At 39.7% G+C, this 22,034-nt stretch overlaps 1 protein-coding gene across 1 annotated transcript; it reads right to left on the reverse strand.

The window, feature by feature from the left end:
* Positions 1 to 1,451: 1,451 nt before the first annotated feature.
* Positions 1,452 to 19,254, reverse strand: PRDX4 (peroxiredoxin 4). Its single transcript, XM_060087102.1, has 7 exons — positions 18,879 to 19,254; positions 15,023 to 15,140; positions 12,117 to 12,233; positions 9,235 to 9,357; positions 5,742 to 5,872; positions 4,211 to 4,245; positions 1,452 to 1,566 (listed from the first exon to the last, which is right to left on the reverse strand). The coding sequence occupies exons 1-7, from the start codon at positions 19,123 to 19,125 to the stop codon at positions 1,516 to 1,518; spliced, it is 822 nt and encodes a 273-aa protein (XP_059943085.1). The 5' UTR covers positions 19,126 to 19,254; the 3' UTR covers positions 1,452 to 1,515.
* Positions 19,255 to 22,034: the final 2,780 nt, after the last annotated feature.

The raw sequence follows: 22,034 nt of genomic DNA on the forward strand, positions 1-22,034 counted from the left end.
CAGAAATTTGTCTTCGGTCACTGATACATGCCAAGTGTTTAGAGTAGGTGATCAATAGTTCCTGAAAGTTGAACGAAAACATTAATGACTGGCTTTTTTGAATGGATCCAAAAATAGCTGTCTTCCTTGTAAACATATCTAAAATGAACATGAGGCTAGAAAAGCTCCAAAGAATGGAAACTATTAAGAAGATACAGGCTTATTCCATGAGTAAAAAAAATTTGTACTTTTCAGATTGGAACGAGGAAACCTGAGAATAAGATTCCAACTGTATTGCAAGTATTGATTGACAGGATTATCACAAACCTGTCTGAACACCAAAGTAGTAGCAGTCTTCAACTTTACTAATAGTTGGCTTCTAAAATGTTGACTGCTAGCACTTAGAACATACTTTGCTATAGCAAAGGGTTATAAATGGCAGTTGGATTCCCGTGTCCATGTCCGAATGCCTGTCACTAATCACCTGCCATTTATGACAGAACTCAGAGCGTCAGCCAGGAGGCCAGGGACATCCCCAACTCTAGGACGGCCTCCCCTGGGGCGAGGGGCTTTTTGCGAGTGTTGAGAGGGGATTAGCGTGGAAGACAGGATGAGGCAGATGCTCTCGGGTCCCAGTTCCCTTAAACTACATGGCATGTATACAATTATAGTAAAGCCATTGCCATACTGGGGTGACAGAGTTCCACTGGAGTTCAGCTTTATATGTGGTCATTTGTGAATAGCTGGCTACATATACTTAGGGATTCAACTTCTGTTAAACTAAATACCTTTTTTTTTTTTTTTTTGGCTGGCTGCACCACGCGGCTTGCAGGATCTTAGTTCCCCGACCAGGGATTGAACCCGGGCCACGGCAGTGAAAGCCCGGAATCCTAAACACCAAGCCACCAAGGAACGCCCATTGTTAATATAAACATGTAAGTTGTTACTTATAGATTTAGTACAAGCTGTAAATGTAAATTTAGAAAAAAGGAGGAACCAAGGGGCTTTATGTTGTATACAGAGAGTCTGGGGTTCACCGTCCCTACCAGATGCTATAGAAGGTGACTGTGCTCACAACCTATTCTTTCCTGCTACCCTCAAAGGTACAGAGAGGTGAGCCACAGTGGAGTGGTAACAGCCCTGAAACTAGAAATTAGCCTGTCTGGGTTCAAAGACTGAGTCTACCTTTGCTAGCTAGCTGTTTCCTTATCTGTAAAATAAAGAATTCAAAGAGTTCCTGTGAGAATTAAGTGAAATAATGCACCTCACCTCCTAACACAATGCCTGGTAGATGGCATGTACTCCATTAATGTTATTACTCTTGTTACGAGTTTGAGTCAGTCTGACATTTTTGTATTTTGGAAAGATAGAGAACAACTGCCTACCTTTTGGCATCAGTGTCTACCAAACACTAAATATCTGTGGACCCTGACATGGATTTTTATATTCAAGAAATTACTCCTGCAACACAATGTGGTAATAAAACAGTGAACTTTACTGAGAAGTTTCAAGCATCATGACCCGAGGAAGTATTTTTCAGTTCAGTTTATCAAAATACTTCAACTTTCCAGTTGGATCTGGGATTATCTGTTAAAGAAAAAAAGCAAGTTATTCATTTTAAAAACCAAAGTATATCAACAGTAGTCTGACATTAGTTGCTTATCTCTTGACTAAAGATAAAGATTATTTTGTGTACCAAATTATATCATATATATTTAGGAAAAACTGGATTTGTCCTGCTAATCTCAGCTGTCCCAGAAGGCAGATAATTTGCTAATAAATTAACATCTGTACCCAGGCACCCTCAAATTTACTTACAGCTCTTCTCTTTGCCACCAGGCTTTCATGGCATCTTCAGGTATGGTGTAAAATCAAACATGTTGAGAGAGCATGGCTACAGATGTTAATGTATTTTAAAAATTATCTGCTGATGAAGTGATGGTATGCTACAACCTGAAAAGGGGGCAGTGGGTTCAGATGGAGTGCTTGGAGGTCCAGAACTGTAACCTTTTAATCTCAAACCGCAAAGTAAAAGAAGTGCTCTAAAAACCACATGAGTACCTATTTAGTGAATGGACAAATACTCTGAAAGAAAAAGTGTTCCCTCCTAGAGCGTTACAGCCTTAGAAACCTCCTAGGTTTCTAATTTCTCACATTAACTGTTACTTGCTAGTTACAGGTAAAGTACATCTATCCCTATATAAAAAAATAAACTTGTAATTTATTATAATCAGCTTATGATAGTGCTATATGCATTTTCTTCAGCATAAAATAAATGTTACCTAATTTCAGGCATCACTCCAGGAATATTTTGTCTTTGCCAATATATAATCTCTCTGCATTTCAATTCAATTCAAGAGTACTTATGGCATAACCACTGGGTGCCAACAGTGTGCTGCACAGTGGGGGATCCAGTGGTAACCACCGAAGTCCCAGCCTTGGAGGCTCGTACAAGCACGTGGGGAAGATGTACGTGTACATAACTGCTTTTGATGCAACACACAAAACTAGGACACTGGCTCTGTGACTCAACAGAGGCAGAGGTGGCATCAGGGAAGGCCTCAGAGTGGAAGTAGCATTTAAGTTGGTCTTGAAAGAAGAATTTGGGGAATTTAGGGAAGGGGAGAGAGGTACTCCAGGCTACAGAAGGAAAGACCTTAGCAAAGGCACAAAAGCGTGACAGAGTAGGGCTTAGTTTGGGGAAAGATGAGTCACGTGATTTGGTGGGAGCATAGCATGTGTGCATGTGTATGTGCGTGTGTGAATCATGGGACGATGACCAGGGAGAGGCAGTGGAAAGAGAGAACGCAGAAGCTTGAAGGCTGTGCCCGAGCATGAGGACTTTGTACTGCAGAGCCACTAAGAGGTTCCAGTCTGCAGAATGACATGTGTTGGAGAGGAGAGAAACTGAGGTCTGGGAGACATATCAGGAGGCCTGTGCAATGGAGATGAAAAATACATCTATCTTCAAAGAAACACCACCACCAAACCTTTTCTGATCCTACATCCCCCTCTCCAGCTGTTTTCTTTCCTTCTTTCCTTCTTCCCTTCACAGCTGTAGTTCTTGAACTAGTTCATACTTCATCTCCTTTTCCTCATCCTACCCTTGCCCTATCCTCAAACCACCTGCTGCCCTCCCTGTGGTCACGAGGGACTCCACATTGCTCAGTCAACTCATGGCACAGCACGGTTGACTATAGTTAATACTGTTGGTATACCTGAAATTTGCTAGAAGAGTAGATCTTAAGCCTTCTCACCCCACACAAAAAAGGCTAACTGTGAGATGATGGATTTGTTAATTAATCTGATTGTTTTCAACTATAATCTCTTCAAACATTTTCTCAGACCCTTTCTTTTGCTCTTCTTCTTCTGGGACCCCTATAATTCAAATGTTGGTGCATTTAATGTTGTCCCAGAGGTCTCTGAGACTGTCCTCAATTCTTTTCATTCTTTCTTCTGCTCTGCAGTAGTTATTTTGACTATTTTATCTTCCAGGTCACTTATCCGTTCTTCTGCCTCAGTTATTCTGCTACTGATTCCTTCTAGAGAATTTTAAATTTCATTTATTGTGTTGTTCATCGTTGTTTGTTTGCTCTTTAGTTCTTCTCAATCCTTGTTAAACGTTTCTTGCATTTTCTCCATTCTATTTCCAAGATTTTGGATCATCTTTACTATCATTACTCTGAATTCTTTTTCAGGTAGACTGCCTATTTCCTCTTCATTTATTAGGTCTGGTGGGTTTTTACCTTGCTCCTTCATCTGCTGTGTGTTTCTCTGTCTTCTCATTTTGCTTAACTTAATGTGTTTGGGGTCTCCTTTTCTCAGGCTGCAGGTTTGTAGTTCCCATTGTTTTTGGTGTCTGCCCCCAGTAAGCCAGATTTTCTTAAAAGCTTTTAATATACACTGAAGGTTTTTCTTGTGACTGTCTTCTTTGCCCTGAATTGATTCTACCACGTCTCCATTGTCCCCCCCACCTTTTTAATGGTATCTTTCTCTGTATACTTGGCTTTAAAATTCACAGCGTCAGGTCCCATATTCTGCTTTCCCAGTTTCAGCTACTCTCCGTACAGTCCAAAGAATGCCTGTAGTCTTATGAGTTCTGCCTAGCAATGTTTACTTCATTTACAAAATCAAGGCAGTTCTATTACAAGGAAAGATTATCCTAGGGTTGGCTTTTTTTTTTTTTTTTTGCCCCAGCCATCCTCTTAACAGAAAAATCAATTTGACTTACTGTTTCACTACCAGGTTTCCATCCTGCAGGGCACACTGAAAGAAACAAAAATTGGCAAAAGACAGTTTAAAAACAGAGTTCAGGGCTTCCCTGGTGACGCAGTGGTTGAGAGTCCGCCTGCCGATGCAGGGGACACGGGTTTGTGCCCCGGTCTGGGAAGATCCCACATGCCACGGAGTGGCTGGGCCCGTGAGCCATGGCCACTGAGCCTGCACGTCCGGAGCCTGTGCTCCGCAACGGGAGAGGCCACAACAGTGAGAGGCCCACGTACTGCAAAAATAAATAAATAAATAAATAAAAACAGAGTTCAGTTCTCTTTAGCAGCTCTTGTGTTTTCTTTTTCCAAATGAAACTGAAAATAGAGCCTATATTAATGAGAACATTGCTACAGAACACTTGACTTCTGTTAGCCTACTGGCTTGCAGCAAGAAATTTTAGTCATGGAGCTTATCAGCAGGCAGCTAATCTATTTTCACTTTTGTCAATTATGTTTAGTTACATTTACAAGAGAAGAAACCAAATTGAGTGTTCCTCTAATACAGTTGGAAAGTTTGGGAATCTGGTAAACTGAAAGGTCTGGGTACAGCAAAAATTCCTTGAATGTACATTCCCTTAAGCTTATCTGCTATGTCCTGCAGTATTTTTACTGATGCCATGGTTCACTGTTTGTCAGAAGAGACTTTAACATTATTTGGAAGGCAGGATTTCCACTTGATTTAGAGTGCACCCTGACTCAGGCACTGAGTTACACTTTTGAAAGGAATATATAACATGTGTTCTGTTCTATTGTATTTATTTATTTATTTGTTTGTTTGTTTGTTTATTTTTTGCGGTACGCGGGCCTCTCACTGCTGTGGCCTCTCCCGTTGCGGAGCCCAGGCTCCAGACGCGCAGGCCCAGCAGCCATAGCTCACGGGCCTAGCCGCTCCATGGCACGTGGGATCTTCCCGGACCGGGGCACGAACCCGTGTCTCCTGCATCGGCAGGCGGACTCTCAACCACTGCGCCACCAGGGAAGCCCATGTGTTCTATTTTAAGAAGATCTGACTTTTTCCATTTGGCTACTACAAAAACTTGAAGTGAAAGGATGAAATGACAGATTACCAGTGTGATACTGAATAACCTTAAGGATTTCTGAATTACTCTGAGTAAAAAAAAGCTAAATCAAATAATGTAAACATGCAAATAAAACCTACGTTACTAGATACTGCCAGATTGGCTGGTGCATTTTAAGTTTACAGAAACATAATTTGAAAAATTACAGTAGTAGAAACTTCTCTGAGCTTAACCAGAAGGACTATGAAAATAATATTTTGTCCATCCTATTCAGTAAGTAGAATATATTAGTGATATCTTGTTAAAAGCACTTTAAATTATAATTTGATCTGCTTAAAAGACCTAATAATCTGAAAACAATCAGAAGACTTTGGAACCATGAAAATTACTTGTAAGATAAGAAACCAAACTAATTATGCTAGTATCTCTCAAACTAAAAAATCAAGAGGCTATAATGGTTAGAAGGGAAGGATACCTTCTTCGTGTTTGTCGGTGTACTGGAATGCTTGAACCAAACGCAGTGTCTCATCCACAGATCTACCCACAGGAAGGTCATTCAGAGTAATCTGTCTTAGGATTCCTTTGTCATCAATAATGAAGAGACCTCTGTAAAACATAAGAATGGTAAGGTGAGGACATTTGTTCTCAGTCAAGAAAAATATTAGTTAATGTGAATCCCTGTACCGCTCACACAGAAGGATGTTATACAGAACCAAAAACTCACTACTTACCTACTTGACTGGTATGCACATGCACACACCCCCATACCCACACTTATCTACTGTATATTTTGGGATTATCACTGTTAAACGGTAGCTTTAATAATTTGTTTTTGTCTGTGAAATGTACTGTAGTATTATCAGTTGAATCTTGACATGTACTAGGTTTGGGATTGTACTGTAAATGAAATGACTAAACTACCTAGCAGAGCCTGCCTTTGGGTGAAGGAGTGATCCATGTTTCTTCTCACTGGCTGTTTAGAATGTCTTTGCATTTCCTTTTTCAGTGGTGGAAAAAGACAAAGTCACCAATATGAAGTTGCCTTTCTTTCTGAATCTTTCTATATGTGATTCACTACTAAGGCCTGGGGAATAATGAGATAGTTCGACCTAAAAGACCTGCTATTGAGATAGGGGTGGCACTGTAAGAGTTAAAGTATACTAGAGATAAAAATTGTCAAAGGATTTTACTATCTATTTATTTCAGTCAACATGGATTTCAACCCAATACTTTGGATTACAAAAGGATCTCGGGTACTAGGGCTAATTGCTTGTGTACAAGTATTAAAATAATGATGAAGATATATATATATATATATATATATATATATATTTAGTAGAAATACATGGCATTACATATCTATTACATGAAATCTTATTCCATGATCATGTTAAACATTACTGAAGTGTTCTTGCTCATTCTACAACACCTTTTTTGAATGAGCAACTCAACGTCTGAACTAACTAGGGCTCAATCTCCTTAGACCATATCAACTTGGCCAAACTCAGGCAAAATTGTTAATTACTACTCATATGGGTATTCTTTCATGTACTACTTTTACAGTTGAAAATTCTCATCAAAGGTGATCAAGTCTGTTCTGAAGTAAGTGACCCTGATCGGAAATTTTGATCTTGCCTCTGTAAGGCACATCATACCAACACACACCACACAAAAACAAATCTGCCTTTTCTTTGGTAGCAAATTGTAGCTTCTGTTTTCTGTTCTGATTTTGTTAACTGCTTCTTTGGTAGACTATGAGACTAAGGCATTTGCCATACTTGGTGTAATATGTATATATGTCTCTTCCACAGAGCAGAGACAGGTCATTCTTACAAAAAGTACGAAATTAAAATGGCAACAGACATCTCAATAACAGCCCCAGAAGCTAAAGGTATCAGGGCAATGCTTTCAAATGTCCACAGGAAAATGCCTTTCAATCTAGAATTCTATACCCAGCCACATTATTAATCAAGCATGAGAGCAGAATAAAAACATTTTCAGACATAGAAGGCCCTCAAGCATTTTACCTTCCAATGACCTTGTATTAGGAAGCTATGAGGATGTGCTTCACCATAACAAAGGATTACATAAAGAAGGCAGGCAGGCATGGGAGCCAGAAAATTGGGTATCTAATAGAGAAGAGGTGAAGGAACGTCCCAGGATGCTGGTGCATAAAGTGCTAGGACAACAGCTATGTAGCAGGCCTAGCGAGCCATCAGTCTGACTGGAAGCAGGAGGATGGAGGAAAAAAACTGACAGAGGAAAAATGCAGTACTTAGAGGGGTTACAATCCAGGTGTGGAATTTAGGAATAATTAGTGATGGATATATAGAAAACTAAGGGAATGAAAGAGATGAAGTAGTTTATTAGCTACAAGAAAATAAAAAAATTTGCCAGAGGGGAAGGTAATCTTCAGCACACTACACTTAAAAGCTTAGCAGTGAACAATATTTATATAAACACTGAATATTGACTTAATCCAAAATTGTGACACATTATACTGGGAAAATTAATTTGGGGATGATGTAAGAAAGATAAAGTCCTATTTACCATGAAAAATAATACCAAAATTGATATATCCAGGAGATGTATTATATAAGATACTATTTAGAAATATGGAGTCAAATAATGCAAGCAGTAGCTAAAGGGCTGAAAGTAGCTTCCTCCATGAAGCAGGGCTAAGAGTAAGGAGAGGACTGTTTAAGAAAATGTGACTTTTAAAAACTATGTGCATATATTACTTTGATGAAAATAAAAAATTAAAAAAAACTATTGGTTCAAATCACATAAAATAGCTAATATTAGATAATTTTACTTGGTTAATGTTCAAATAATTCTAAATTTTAAAAGTGCCTCAATCTTTTTAGTGGCATATTTACTCTTTGGGAGTTAACTTAGTAATAAACTCTAGGCAGAAACCATTACAGACTTCTTGTAAATTTTGGAGATTAATCCTTTGTCAGTTTCCAAAAAAAAAAAAAGAGAAAGGAACTTGGTAGTGACACATGATACAATACAGATGAACCTTTTTTGAAAACATTATGCTAAGTGAAAGAGGCTAGTCATAAAAGAGCAGATACTGTAGGATTCCATTTATATGAAATGTCCAGAATAGGCAACTAGAAAGACATAAAGTAGATTAGTGGTTGTGTAGGGCTAGGGGAGGGGGACTGGGTGAAATGTGGAGTGACTGCTAATGGGGATGGGGTTTCTTTTTGGAGCAATGAAAATGTTCTAAAATTGATTGTGGTGATGGTTGCACAACTCTGAATATGCTAAAAACCACGGAATTGTACGCTTTAAATGGGTGAGTTGTATGGTATGTGAATTATATCTCAATAAGGCTGTTATATGAAACCCACAGGATTATAAAATACTGACACCTTCACATAAAACATTAAAAAAACTTAGCACTGCAAAGCAAATCAACAATATATAAGAAAATTAAAACTGTTTCAAGCTGAAGTTGCCCTTTTTTCAAAGAATTCTATCAGTATTTATTAACTCAAGTAACTCAATGAGGGTTGTTGGGTAAAATATTTCCTTAATTTTTCCTACTCCAAAGACAGGTTTGCTAAATACTATGATACTTGTATTTAGAAAAACCATTACTAGAGTCAGTTTGGAAAAGAGGAGAAAGAAATGGACAAACCATTTGGGGACCTGGGTTCACGTCTGGGCTCTGCAATTAACTACAGTAACTGGCTAAGTCCATGGAACTCTGAATCTGTTTTTTATGTAAAATGACAGGGTTGGTCAAAGACCTCTAAATAATCTTCTGGCTCTTACAGTCTATGACACTCACATAGCTTAAGTTGGGCACGTACCAATTATTTTTAATGGTATCTACAACATTTTTGCAAATAGAGCAAATATTTCTTGATCAAACCTTGTATCTTCTAGCTCCATTTCAAGGAGGATTACAAATATATTCATATTTGTCATAATGTAAAACCACTGAAAGGTACCTAAGAGTGTGGCCCGAGTCTTCCAGATATACGCCATAGTCCTTTGAGATCTGATGGTTCAAATCTGAAAGAAGTGGAATGCTTATCGGCCCAAGTCCTCCTTGTCTTCGAGGGGTATTAATCCTGTAACAGAAAATTTACCTTTCAGGGTTAAGTAAATGGCATATATTAAAACAGCACTCTTTCTTTGCATATTGCACACAAACACACAACACACACATTCTCTAACAAAGACAGGCTAATATACATTCTATTTTTCTTGCCTCTCCCTCTCCTTAACAATGTATTCATATCCTTTAAACACTAAATATGGAGATACACATCACATTTTTAATGTACAGACATAATATATGTTACTAATCTCTACTGACAGTCATTTAAACTGATTCCATTTTTTTTTGCTTTTATAAACACTGCTGGAAAATCCTGATAATTCTCAACTTTGTATACCTGTCTGATTAATTCCTAGAAGTGGAATTATGGATCAAAGGATATGCACTGTCATAAGCATAACCTTAGAATTGTGATTGCAAGACAAAGCCTTGTGAGATAAGCAGGATACGACTGGATGGCATTTTAATATTCTGAGAGACAAGAAATGCAAAGTCCACTTGAAGCAGCAAGGAAGTTAGCTGTAATCTCAGACTCATCAGTCTTCAGATTTAAGTATTCTGCAACTTGAAACTGGGGGATGTGGGTTGGGGCCCTCATGGTAGGACACTGATGTAGCCGTTAGGAAACAGGGAACTGTTGCTCCAGATGTTTGCATTCCCGGTTCTGACATCCAAGTAGAAATCTCTGGTTGATATGAAACCTATCCAGCTGAGAATGTATCCCCCAAAATTCCTTGGGAAAGCAATCCCAAATTATTTGGGATGACATAACTTTCTCCTTAGTGGATTTGTGTTTTAATCCTGCAAAGATTTAGAATTACTATAGAAATGATGAAGCAAATTAAACCCATAGTTTAAATATTTTTATATTAAGAAATAATCAGTATATATTTGTATACTAAATTATTTATAATATTTAAGAGATTTGGCATATTAAAATAACAGATTCACTTTATGATTCCAATTCAAAATGTGTAATCTGAAATTTTAGTTTATAACTAGTAAAGAAACATTTTTAAAGGACTTAAGACACACCTATTTATTTATTAGATTTGCAAGAATTACTTAAGTTCTTGGGAAAGTTTGTCTGAAAATTGAGATGCTTAAATATATTAAATATATAACTGCATCTTAAAATACTTAAGAGAATTAATTACTTAAGAAAATGTAAATTAGGGCCTCCCTGGTGGCGCAAGTGGTTGAGAGTCCGCCTGCCGATGCAGGGGATACGGGTTCGTGCCCCGGTCTGGGAGGATCCCATATGCCGCGGAGCGGCTGGGCCCGTGAGCCATGGCCGCTGAGCCTGCGCGTCCGGAGCCTGCGCGTCCGGAGCCTGTGCTCCGCAACGGGGGAGGCCACAACAGTGAGAGGCCCGCATACCGCAAAAAAAAAAAAAAAAAAAAAAAAAAAAATGTAAATTAAATTGTAGCTCCTGAACCAATTAAACTTTTACTTACATACATATATGTGTGTATGTATAATTTACAATTATAATTTATATACATTTACAGTTATATATACAAATATATATTCATGTATATGTATATATATTTAATACATAATTGTAAATGGAGAAAAACCTGTTTTGACTTTGTTACTTTAATGAATTGAGTGTTAAATTTTAAAAGCAAAATAATTCTGAACAATATTGTGCAAAAATTTTGTGAACAAAATTATGGATGCTATTAAAAACTCACATTAGGGACTTCCCTGGTGGCGCAGTGGCTAAGAATCCTCCTGCCAATGCAGGGGACATGGGTTCGAGCCCTGGTCCGGGAAGATCCCACATGCCACAGAGCAACTAAGCCCGTGCTCCACAACTACTGAGCCTGAGCTCTAGAGCCCATGAGCCACAGCTACTGAGCCTGCGTGCTGAAGCCCACGAGCCTACAGCCCGTGCTCTGCAAGAAGAGATGCCACCGCAGTGAGAAGCCTGCGTACCACAACGAAGAGTAGCCCCCGCTTGCCGCAACCAGAGAAAGCCCGCGCTCAGCAACAAAGACCCAATGCAGCCAAAAATAAATAAATAAATAAATTTATAAAACAAAACAAAACTCACATCAACATGAACATTTCAATGTTTGAAACATGTTGCCTAACTGCTCTCCAGAAATGCTGAATCAACTGTTTGTGTAAGTACCATTTTTTCACACCTTTGTCAACATTGGATGAAATTCTTAAATATTTCAACTCTTGGCCAGACAGAGGAAAAAAATGGCATCTCTTGTCATTTTATTGTAAATTCTCTGCAATTAATTAGGCGGAGCATCTTTTCATGTTTAATGAATTTTAAAAAATTATTTAAAGCATTAATTTAAAAAATCATTGCTTCTTAAAAAGTAATTATAAAAGCTCTTTTGAGTTTGACTTAATACTAGACAACTGTGTAACAGAGAGACATGGTATTTTAGATTTTATTTCTCCAGATTAAGGTTACCCAATTTATGATAATAAAGTAATCATACAATTCAGTGGTTTTTGCTATGGATATTACATCTTTTGAATTTAACTTTTTTTCCCCAAATTTGAAATGTCCTATAAAATCCTTAAGCATTTTTACTGTACCTTCATTGAACTAGCAGCTCTCAGATAAATTTATTCCTGAACTGTCTGATAAATAACTATATTCCTGTCATACAAGTACCATGTGCTAACTGACTGTGCCACTGGAGCTCCTCTATATTCCTGTCATGTTAAGAGTTGTCTGCCCATAATTTAAGAGTATGTCCATTTTTTTTCCCCTACAAATATTAAGTTTAAGATACTGACCAGGCCAAATGGGTAAACTGTGAATCAACAGAGCATGCTACCACTTCAGTGTTTATCGATCTGAATTCCTCAATTCTATCACCAAAGGCGATGATTTCAGTTGGACACACAAAAGTGCTGAAAGTTAAAAAAAAAAATTATTCTCAAAATACACATATACTTAGTTTCAAATGATTTTGTTTTTATAAACACCTTTAGTATATAAAAACACACATTAAGAACAATTTTACATATGAAGCTTCTCAAGATGGAGTAGTCTAAAAAATGGTTATTTGATCAAATCTTATTTAATTTAAAAAGTATATTATAGAGTTCCCAATTACATCTTGATAAACTTTACTTTTATAACTTAATGGATCAGTGGTCAACCAATGTTCCCTTCTCCCTTATGGTAGCATCCCCCATTTTATTAGCTTTTATTCAGTAATACTTTATAGCTTTCAAAGGATCAATACAAATTTTACATTGTTTCACTATTTTTTTTAACCTTCCTATGCCAACCCTATGAGCTAGATGGACCTATCTCTATTTTGGAGATGAGGAAATACTCTCCCACCCCCCTCCCTTTCTTGATAAGGTCCTCTTCTACTTACTACCTCATCTCCCAGTCCCGTTGTCAGAAGGGCAGGCATATTTAGAGAATATTACCTTAGGGTAGTATTTTTCAAGCAGTGATAGGGACTCCTTAAGCCAATTTATTGAGTTCCAACCAACATTTTAAAAAAGTGAAATAGAAAGTATGATCACACATATATCACACACAGTAAGGGTAAGTTATAAAGCATATATATGTATATATAAGTGCATATATATGTGTGTATTCAGGAGTGATATTAAAAATATTTAACCACCTTAACTCAAGGTTGGCTTTAGCTCTCTCTGGAGGTTTCTGAAAGGGACTAGGTGGGAGGGGCAACTTGGGGAGGGGGTTGGTATGGAAGTTGTTCAGTATTTTAAGGAGCATGACTATACCGGTACATACAGACTAAATATTACCTTGTATGTATAAGTGTATTGGGCGGCAATGAAAAATCTATTTCCTACCATGTGTCGTCAAGAAAGTCTGGAAAACAGACTTAGAGGGCAACAAGTTCCTACCACAGCCCAATACAGGCTTTTCAAATGTTTCACTTGTTCGAGTGGAGGACTGCCATATGCAAGCAGACAATTCTAATCCAGATTATGTCCCTGGAAACCTGGCCTATGACATGTATTTTTAATATTTTCCAAAAGGTAGGAATGATCGGCCCCTGCCCTCCTTCCTATTATTCCAAGAAATGCTACCTAGAGACATACTGGCCCAACTTAAAGTTTAGGCAGAAAACTGAAATTCTGCAGAACCTCGGCAGAATTTTGACTTTCTTCCTTGCAGACTATGGCAAATGTCCCAGGATTCTTCCTTCTCTAACCAGGCCCAGTCCGGCAGGCATTACACAGAAACAACAGAAAGAAGCTCTCTCAGCTCCTTGCCCCAGAAGACCACTGCTAACATCATGCTCTAATTAGATATATCTTATTCATTATGGAGTTTTAAATAACACTGGAGAAATAGCATATTTGTCTATGTTACACTAATTTCAAAATTCAGGTTTAGCATCAAATATATTTAATGTATGTGTTGCTTTTCAGTTTTACAGCATGAATTTAGAAGGCCTATCATTTTATATATATTAAAATTTCTACTTCTGGTTTCTATTTGAAGTTAAGTTATATAATACATTTTAGCTAGTCAAGCCATAGTACAAGTTGATTAGAAAGAAGCAAGTTCTTACTAATTTAAAAGATTACATATTATGCAGATTCATGATTTGTTTTAGCCTCAATGTACAAATTTTTATTAGAATTCTATTTGGATTTAGAGTAGGGGTCAGCAAACTTCAGTTCACAGTCCAAATCTAGCCTATCTTATTTTTTGTAAATAAACTTTCAACGGAGCACAACAACACTCATTCATTATTGTCTATGACTGTTTTGTGCTTCAAAGGCAAAATTGAGTAGTTGCAATGAAGATCACTTTAGACTAAAATATTTACTATCTGGCCCTGTACAGAAAAACTTTGCTGACCTCTGGCCTAGAGACAACCTAAAGATATGAGCTTAAGTATATCCTCCCTGCAAGTTTAAAATATATTACTTAGTTCTAGATTACTCCTAATGTAAAAACAACCTTAATATACGGTGGCAAAGACAGAAGAATCTTCTATTTACTTTTGTAACCAAAAAATATATTCAAACAAAAAAGATAAAAGTTGCGATAACTCTCTTTTGTATCTTTTTACTTTCATGGAATTTGAAAAACACTCAAAGTTAAATCCTCAATGTGAATAAAGTTCCAAGAGTATTTACTTTGAGTCAACTTTCTACAAAAGTGCTCACGGCCAGAGTTAAAGTAAGAGAACTACCCCCATAACCATAGTTTATATTAATAGGTATTATTCCTTAAGCATATCCAGTATTTTCAGGAAAATGTTCAAATCACAGAAAAGCAACATGTAGCAAAGAATAAAATAGTAAAACCATAGTTAAATGGCATCACCAGAGAAAAAGTCTTATAAACATTCAAGTTAACAGAGAAACAGATTTGTGGCATAAGTCTTGCTATTAAATGCTTTCTAAAATATTCTCAGTCCATTTTCTTACCTTAGTAAGTATAGCTTAATGAATATAAATGTGGCTTTCCTCTAATGATTACATTATGATAACACAATCATGTAGATATAAGTACTGGGGTCAATGGTTTATGATTCTGAAATATATTCAAGATGTTACCTTCTTGAAAAAACTCATCTCCGTTTTCCCTTTAAGAACAAGTGCTAAATAAAATAATTTCTAACTATTTGATGTTGTTGAATAATGATTGATAATGACTGAGGTTTTACTAGCTGCTATGTACATGTATTACTTACAAGTCAAGTGGGTGGAAGAAAAAAACCAGGTATTTCCCATAATAATCAGTTAACTTCAGCTCCTTAAATTCTCCATTTATCACGGCTGTTCCTTCCCAATAAGGTGCTGGCTTGGTAACTAAGAAAGAAAAATATATGATGTTCTTTAACAATGAGAAGGTTGGTGGGATGACAGAAGGACATCTTTAGGAAATCACTAAAAATCAAGGCTTCAGAATCTTTGGACCTCTTTAGCAGTCTGGTGATGCTGACGGACTTCTCAGAATAGTGTTACTGAATGCATAAAATATTTAGAATTGCAAAGGAAACCAATTACATTGAAATGCAATTATCAAAACGATCAAAAAACAAACTGGTGATATATTAATATTTGTGCCCTTTTATTAACACTTTAAAACTGCAAGATCTAGCAGTGATCTAGTAACTACCCAAGACTGTGATGGGTGTAAATGATGTTTCAGGACACTTGCAACAACCATAATGTGGCATGAAAATATCTGTGACTCTACTGGAGACAACTACAAGCAAGTACTGCTGAAGCCAAGGTTGGTTTGTTGCTGATGTCCATAATGGAAAGAAATGCCAAATTTCAGTGGGAGGTTAGTGAAAATAAAGATTTTTTTCCTATTCATGCTCACAGACCCCCTACATTCCACCCCTTCACTAAACCCTGCTGGATACTTCACTATAATCCCTCCAAGTTAATCAACTTCCTACTTTCAAATATTTAGATTTTTGGTTCTCTAATGGCAGTATTCCAGATGTACTAATTTAAATGCTCGTCCAATATCTCACATACACATGGAGGACCTGCTGCTACATTCAAGGAAAAGGAAATCTGCAAATATATCAGGACAGAAGCGTAAAATCCCAGAGCATGGGATTATTTTCCAGGGCTTTGAAAGAGGGGACCCCCCTTTTTTTTTTTCCCCGGTATGCGGGCCTCTCATTGTTGTGGCCTCTCCCGTTGCGGAGCACAGGCTCCAGACGCGCAGGCTCAGCGGCCATGGCTCATGGGCCCAGCCGCTCCGCGGCATGTGGGATCTTCCCGGACCGGGGCACGAACCCGTGTCCCCTGCATTGGCAGGCAGACTCTCAACCACTGTGCCACCAGGGAAGCCCAGAGGGGACCCCTTTTGAACAGGTTTCAAGTGACCTAATGGAAATTGAATAGTTCATGCTGCTCTCTTGTAAGGGCATGCTGTAAGTCTAGCCAACACGCTTTGATAATAATGTACCTTGATCTTCTGTTAACACATTCAGATAGCACTTAACTTTCAGAACCATTACATACATTAAAGTCAATACTTGCTTCCAAGTTTGACTAAGGTTCCTAGAAAGTAAGGCTTAATAGCCAGCATTTATTATATTTTGTATAATATCCAGCATTTTGGGTAACTCTGAAAATAGAGACAAACTTAAGATTAATTTCTCTGTGAAGTTAATATGTAACACGTGATTCCTTATCTTGAGCCAGAAATATCTTGATCTGATTTGGTAGAGGCTAGGAGGGAGAATTAGATAGCAGAAGGATACAGAACTATATATGCTTTATATACATTACTTAAAATGCTACTCAAGTGTGAGGTTATAATTGTAACTATGTGTTACAGGGACTTCCCTGGTGGTTCAGTGGTTAAGACTCCCTAGTCGGGGAACTAAGATCCCACACGCCCTGTGGTGTGGCGTGGCCAAATAAATAAAAGTAAATAAAATAAATCTTCTATAATAAATTAACTATAATTTTAAAAATGTGTTACAATGATAGTCCTTACTGATTTTAGCATATTGGGAAGACCAATAAAACTGAAAAATTCTGTTCTGAAAATCTTGATTTTGGAAATTCTGGGTTTCTTTTTCTTTTTTAAACACTGATAGAATACTTTATTGTTATTATTTGGCTTAGCAAATCGGTAAAGATTTGTTAAATGATACCACAATGTTGGCAAGGTGGTAGAAAGGCAGGCCCTCATATCCTGGATATGGCTTGCTTGCTTGCTTTTTTTTTTTCCCTTGGGAAATTTTGGGTTCTTGATTTAAGAATTGCAGTGTTAGTTCAAAAAAAAAAAAAAACTGTCATCAGTTTATAGAGCAAAAAGAATGCAGTTTGCTAAGATCTATGAATGGAATTCCCAAAGCAACCCCGTGCATGTATTAAAAAACAAACAAAAATTGTCCCAAATATAAATCATATAATTAATAAAGCAAATGCAGAGCAGTATAAAGAAGAATATTTAAATCCCCTCTCCCCATAAGCCCCATCAATTTAACTACTGTTAACATTTTGATGTCTTTCCTTCCAGTCTTTTTTAAACACACAAATTGGGATCACGTTGTGCCCCACTTTTTAAAAAAGGAAGCAGTAGATCATGAACAGTTTTTCATGTTACTAAAAATTATTTGGAAGTATGAACTTAATAGTGCCATAACATTCCATTTTATGAGTGAAAAGTCCTTGTAATTTTAATTCTAGATGAGCCTACACATGAGAGAAATATAGCAAATACCTAAAACTTGAAAAGGTTTTCTGGTAGAGGGAAATCTATTATTACCACTATTTTTTGCTTCCGTGTGCAGACTTGGATGGGATTTGTTATGGAAAATATATGTAATGCCAGTAAACACTTAACTGGCTGACATATTTCAAAATATCTTCCCAGGCAAGTAAAATGGGACTTGGAAATACGATTTTAGAAGTGCAACACTAGCTTTTTTAAAAACAAAAATCTAAAGATAACTTTCAGTAGGAAAGAACTGCAGATGTTTAAGGAGGCGAAACAGTTTTTCTCATTTATCACTCCCACTCCATCCTAAGGCATAACAACATGCAATTTAACACTGGGGATTCATAATTGTGAAGCACTACTTTTTTTCACTGAACCTGGGCAAGGAGCATTTTGTAACTGTACCACAAAAGCCAAATACACATCTTCAGAATGCCAAATGGTCAGTAGGAAAAGCAAGTTACTTAAAAGCGAGTAAGGGACAGTCTTTATTTAGCCCCTAGCCACTTTTTTTGGGCTAATCTTAACATCCAGATGCAGCAGGCCACAACTTTCTCAGTATCTACTTAGTCTGACGTGTCCTTCCTGAAAGTGGCCATTAGTTGTGTACACTGGACAGAAATGCAAATAATCAAAAGCTAAATTGGCAGGACACAAATTTGCCACGAGGTTTATCATCAACCCAAATGCATTACTTCTAACCTCCCTTTTCCCATTTCCCTACAAAGAGCCTCCAAAGTACACCCTGTAACAAGTTCCTCATTTCTGAGAAACACAAAGGATACCCATTAACTACACAGGTCTTTGGGAAGGTGGCTTTTAATAGTCTTCTTTATAAGATGCAACAACAATCAAAGAAAAAAGAAAAATGAAACGTTTGCCCTCTTGAGCATTTTGTTTGGCCACTTTTCTGTTTAATCAAACTTTCTGTGAATCATTATTCAACTTATCAATGCATTCTTCCCCGAAATCGCAGAACAGACGCGATGTGCTGCAGGCTCTTTGCGATGTTTGAGGAAGTGTTTCAGTTTGCACAACATCCTCGTCGCCTGCAAGCCCAGGACCAGTGCCATCCTCTTTCCCTCATCTGTGGCTTCTGGGGTAACCACTACTTCTTCCAAAATCTGATTAGTGGAACCCATCCCTTTCTTCACACCTCGCACCCCCTTCCATCCCCCCACCCCCCAAGGAGAGAGCCAGGCTCTCCCCGGGACCGAGGGCAGCCCAGGGGGTGCCGCCCAAGCCAGGCCCCCGGGTAGCCACCGTAACCAGGGTACACGTGTCTCCTGGCCCTCCCCACCTCCCGCCTCCCTCTGCCACCGGTCACCCCGCCTTGGCGGGGCACCACCTACTCTTGGCTTTGCTGAGGTGCAGGGAGTGGTCGGCGACCGAAACCCGGGACGCCTCCCCCGGGTACACTTGTCCACCCGCGTAGAAGTGGCACTCCTCTTCGCGGGTTCGGGGCCTCTCCTCCGCCTCCAAGCCCCGCAGAGCTTTGGCCGGCAGCAGGAACAGCAGCAGCGGCAGCAGCAGCAGTAGCTTTCGGCTCCGGCCAGGGGCCGAAGTCGTCGCGGGTAGCGGCGGCCGCGGCGCCTTCATGACTACGCGAGGATAGTCGCACGTCCCTTGGCTCGAGAACTACTTCTCCCGCCGCCACCTAGTTACAACCGCCCGCCCAATGCCCGCGGGAGCCGAAGCGCGGCCTCGAGAAAGCTGCACCGCCTCCTCACTTCCCCCGCCTCCTCCCCGCTCCCTCCCCGCTGCCTCCCCGCTCCCTCCCCGCTGCCTCCCCGCTGCCTCCCCGCTCCCTCCCCGCTCCCCCTGTCCCTCGCTTCCCGTGCTCCCCCCACCCCGCCCCGCCACGTGGGCGTCAGCCCCGCCTGCTCAGCTCCTACAGGCGTTTGCGCATGCGCCCCGGGGCGGGCCAAAGCTGGGAGCTTAGCCCAACTCTGCGGAGTGGCGTCGCCCGTGACTGGTGTCGTGTGCTCCCGCCCTTGCGCTGGGCTAGACGTCCTTTCACGTCATCTCTTCCACAAAGCCTCGCCACCGCACACCATACCCGCAAAAAAGTGAGACGAACTTTTCTGCCTCTGAACGGCTTGTACTTTATACTTCTAACAGTACTTGTTTCTTCCTTGAAGTGGTCTGTGTGAGCAGCGCCATGACTCCCCGCCCCCCCCATCCCCGCCCTTAGTTGCAGCCCTTTTAAGTCCTGGGAGAATTTGGAGAAGAAAGGCCTAACCATTTACTCTCCTTCAGCAGGCAAGGCAAACAGGCAGTTTTGTGACTTAAGCCTGTCTCAAAGGTGTCTTTTTTTTTAAAAGACTTGAAAAGTTGCCAGAAAACCAAACTTTGTTCCAGCACAGTATAGTTCCATCTTCTGACAATTACCCCATCACTTTACAGGGGTCTTCAGCAGCCTTTATGCCCCCAGGGTCCCTTCTGTCTTCCTGTGAGCTCTTGTCATCTTTCTGAATCCCACGAAAGCCATCCAACAGTTTGTCTTTCCTCTAGACCGTCAGCTCCCTGGGGTCAAAATCGATGTGGAGTTCATCTTTGTTTCCCAAGGCACCTAGCGCAAGGTTAGCGCCTGCCCTTGTAAGCCCTTGATTTTATAAACAACACCTAATGTTCCTGATAGCCTGTCATAGTTTCAGGTTGTTTTCACATATTATATCCTTATTCTTTGTGGCAACCCTTTGAGGCGGACAGGAAACCTGCCCTTTACAAACTCATTCCTCAGCCCAGTCCTGCCCATTACATGCTCTGCTTTTTGTTTCCTGACCTCTGTTTCCTGTGGGCAAAGGAGGAAGCCACCTCTCTTTTGCTGAGGGGGGTAGGCAGGGGGTGGGGGAAGCATGTCCTTACCCATAGCATTGTCTGTCAGCTCTTCTCTTTCCATGGTCCTGTAGCTAGGAGTCCTCGGGTGAGGTGGCCCTCACACCTCCCCTTCTTCTCCTTCTCTGGCCTCCAGTTCCTCGTGGAAAGGGAATGGGGCCCAGGGGATTCGGGACTCAGTCCCAGGGATTCGGCTCAGGCCTGTGCCCCGAGGTCGTCTTCGGTGATCCATGTTGATCGTTGGACAAGCAGCCACAAAGCCTCAGTGAATTCTAAGCCCTGAGCTGGGTCTCTTAGTTTAGGAACTGGGAGAGGAAACTCGGGGAGAGTGTTATTTCCTGACAGCTCTGCCCTGGGCTGAGCTGAGGTGCCCCAGTTGGCAGCAAGGGCTGCCCAGCAAATGGGCCCCAGTGAACCTCCCAGGCACAAACTGCACTCTTCACTGGAATCCTTTGGCAGCTGACATTCTGGGTGGCAGTTGCTCTGAGTCCTTATGTCCAGTGATATTCCCCGTGTGCCTCCCTCCTGCGAGTAGACATTGTGTTGTCTCAGTGGCAGTCACAGGGAGGCTCGGGGCGGGGCCCTGCCCCCAAGACACACTCACCATCCAGCTGGAGTCAGCTGCCCATATTAATAACGCAAAACCATCAGACACAGGGAGGTGGTTCTGTGTGTATAGAAACAGCTGAGGAGCTTAAAAACATTCGAGTGTATGGACCAAGCCCCAGAAATGATGATTTAAGTGATGTTTGCGGGGCAGGGTGGAGGCGGTCTCAAGCATCTGTGGTTTCACAACTGATGTGTCTGGTTAAGAACCACCGCTGATAGAGGTAAAGAGCACAAGTTGTGGACTCAGCTGTTTCTAGGTTCCAATCTGAACTCTGCCACCTATTGGCCTTATGGCCTGGGGAAGTTAATTTAACTTCTCTGAGCCTTAGTTTCATCTGCAGATGGAGTCATTAATACCTTCCCCATGTTGTGAGACTGAAATGATATGAGTTTCATGATATAAGTGTAAAAGCTAACTTGGAGTGTGGGCCAGACTTAGGGACTCACTTCTAATGCATATGACAGGAGGAATGCTTTGTGACTTCTGACTCAAGGTCAGAAAAAAGATAGTATCTATCTGTCTTTATTACATTACTCATTCTGCGGGAAGACTTATTGTCAAAAAATTTTTTTTGAGATAAAATTCACAAAACATGTAAGTTATCATTTAAAAATATATAATAAATTCAGTGGTTGTTAGTATTGTCAGAACATTTCCATCACCCCAAAAAAGAAACCTCATTTCTGTTAGCAGTTAATTCCTCCTTTCCCCCAGCCCCTGGCTATGACTAATCTATTTTTTGTCATACAGATTTGTCTATTTTGGACATTTCATATAAATAGAATCATATAACATATGTCCTTTCATGTCTGGCTTCTTTTACTTAAGTATAATGTTTTCAGGGTTCATCTCTGTTGTAGCATGTATTGGTACTTCATCCCTTTTTTTCTTGTGATAAAATATACATAACACCATACTTACTATTTTAACCATTTTTAAAATCTCTGTATTTATTTTCATTTATTTATTTTTTTTTGGCTGCGGCATGTGGGATCTTATTTCCCCGACCAGGGAACGAACTCGTGCCCCCTGCACTGGGAGTGCGGAGTCTTAACCACTG

This window comes from Mesoplodon densirostris, chromosome X, assembly GCF_025265405.1.
Source record: "Mesoplodon densirostris isolate mMesDen1 chromosome X, mMesDen1 primary haplotype, whole genome shotgun sequence".
In the NCBI taxonomy this organism is placed as follows: domain Eukaryota; kingdom Metazoa; phylum Chordata; class Mammalia; order Artiodactyla; family Ziphiidae; genus Mesoplodon; species Mesoplodon densirostris.

Bases quoted from the DNA above. Each gene is read 5' to 3' on its own strand.
- PRDX4 (XM_060087102.1), bottom strand. From the start codon at position 19,125: ATGAAGGCGCCGCGGCCGCCGCTACCCGCGACGACTTCGGCCCCTGGC. The intron at 15,141-18,878 runs GTAGGTGGTGCC...TTTCTTTCTTAG, and splicing joins GCACCTCAGCAAAGCCAAGA to TTACCAAGCCAGCACCTTAT. The intron at 5,873-9,234 runs GTACCTTTCAGT...TATGTTTTACAG, and splicing joins GACTCGGGCCACACTCTTAG to AGGTCTCTTCATTATTGATG.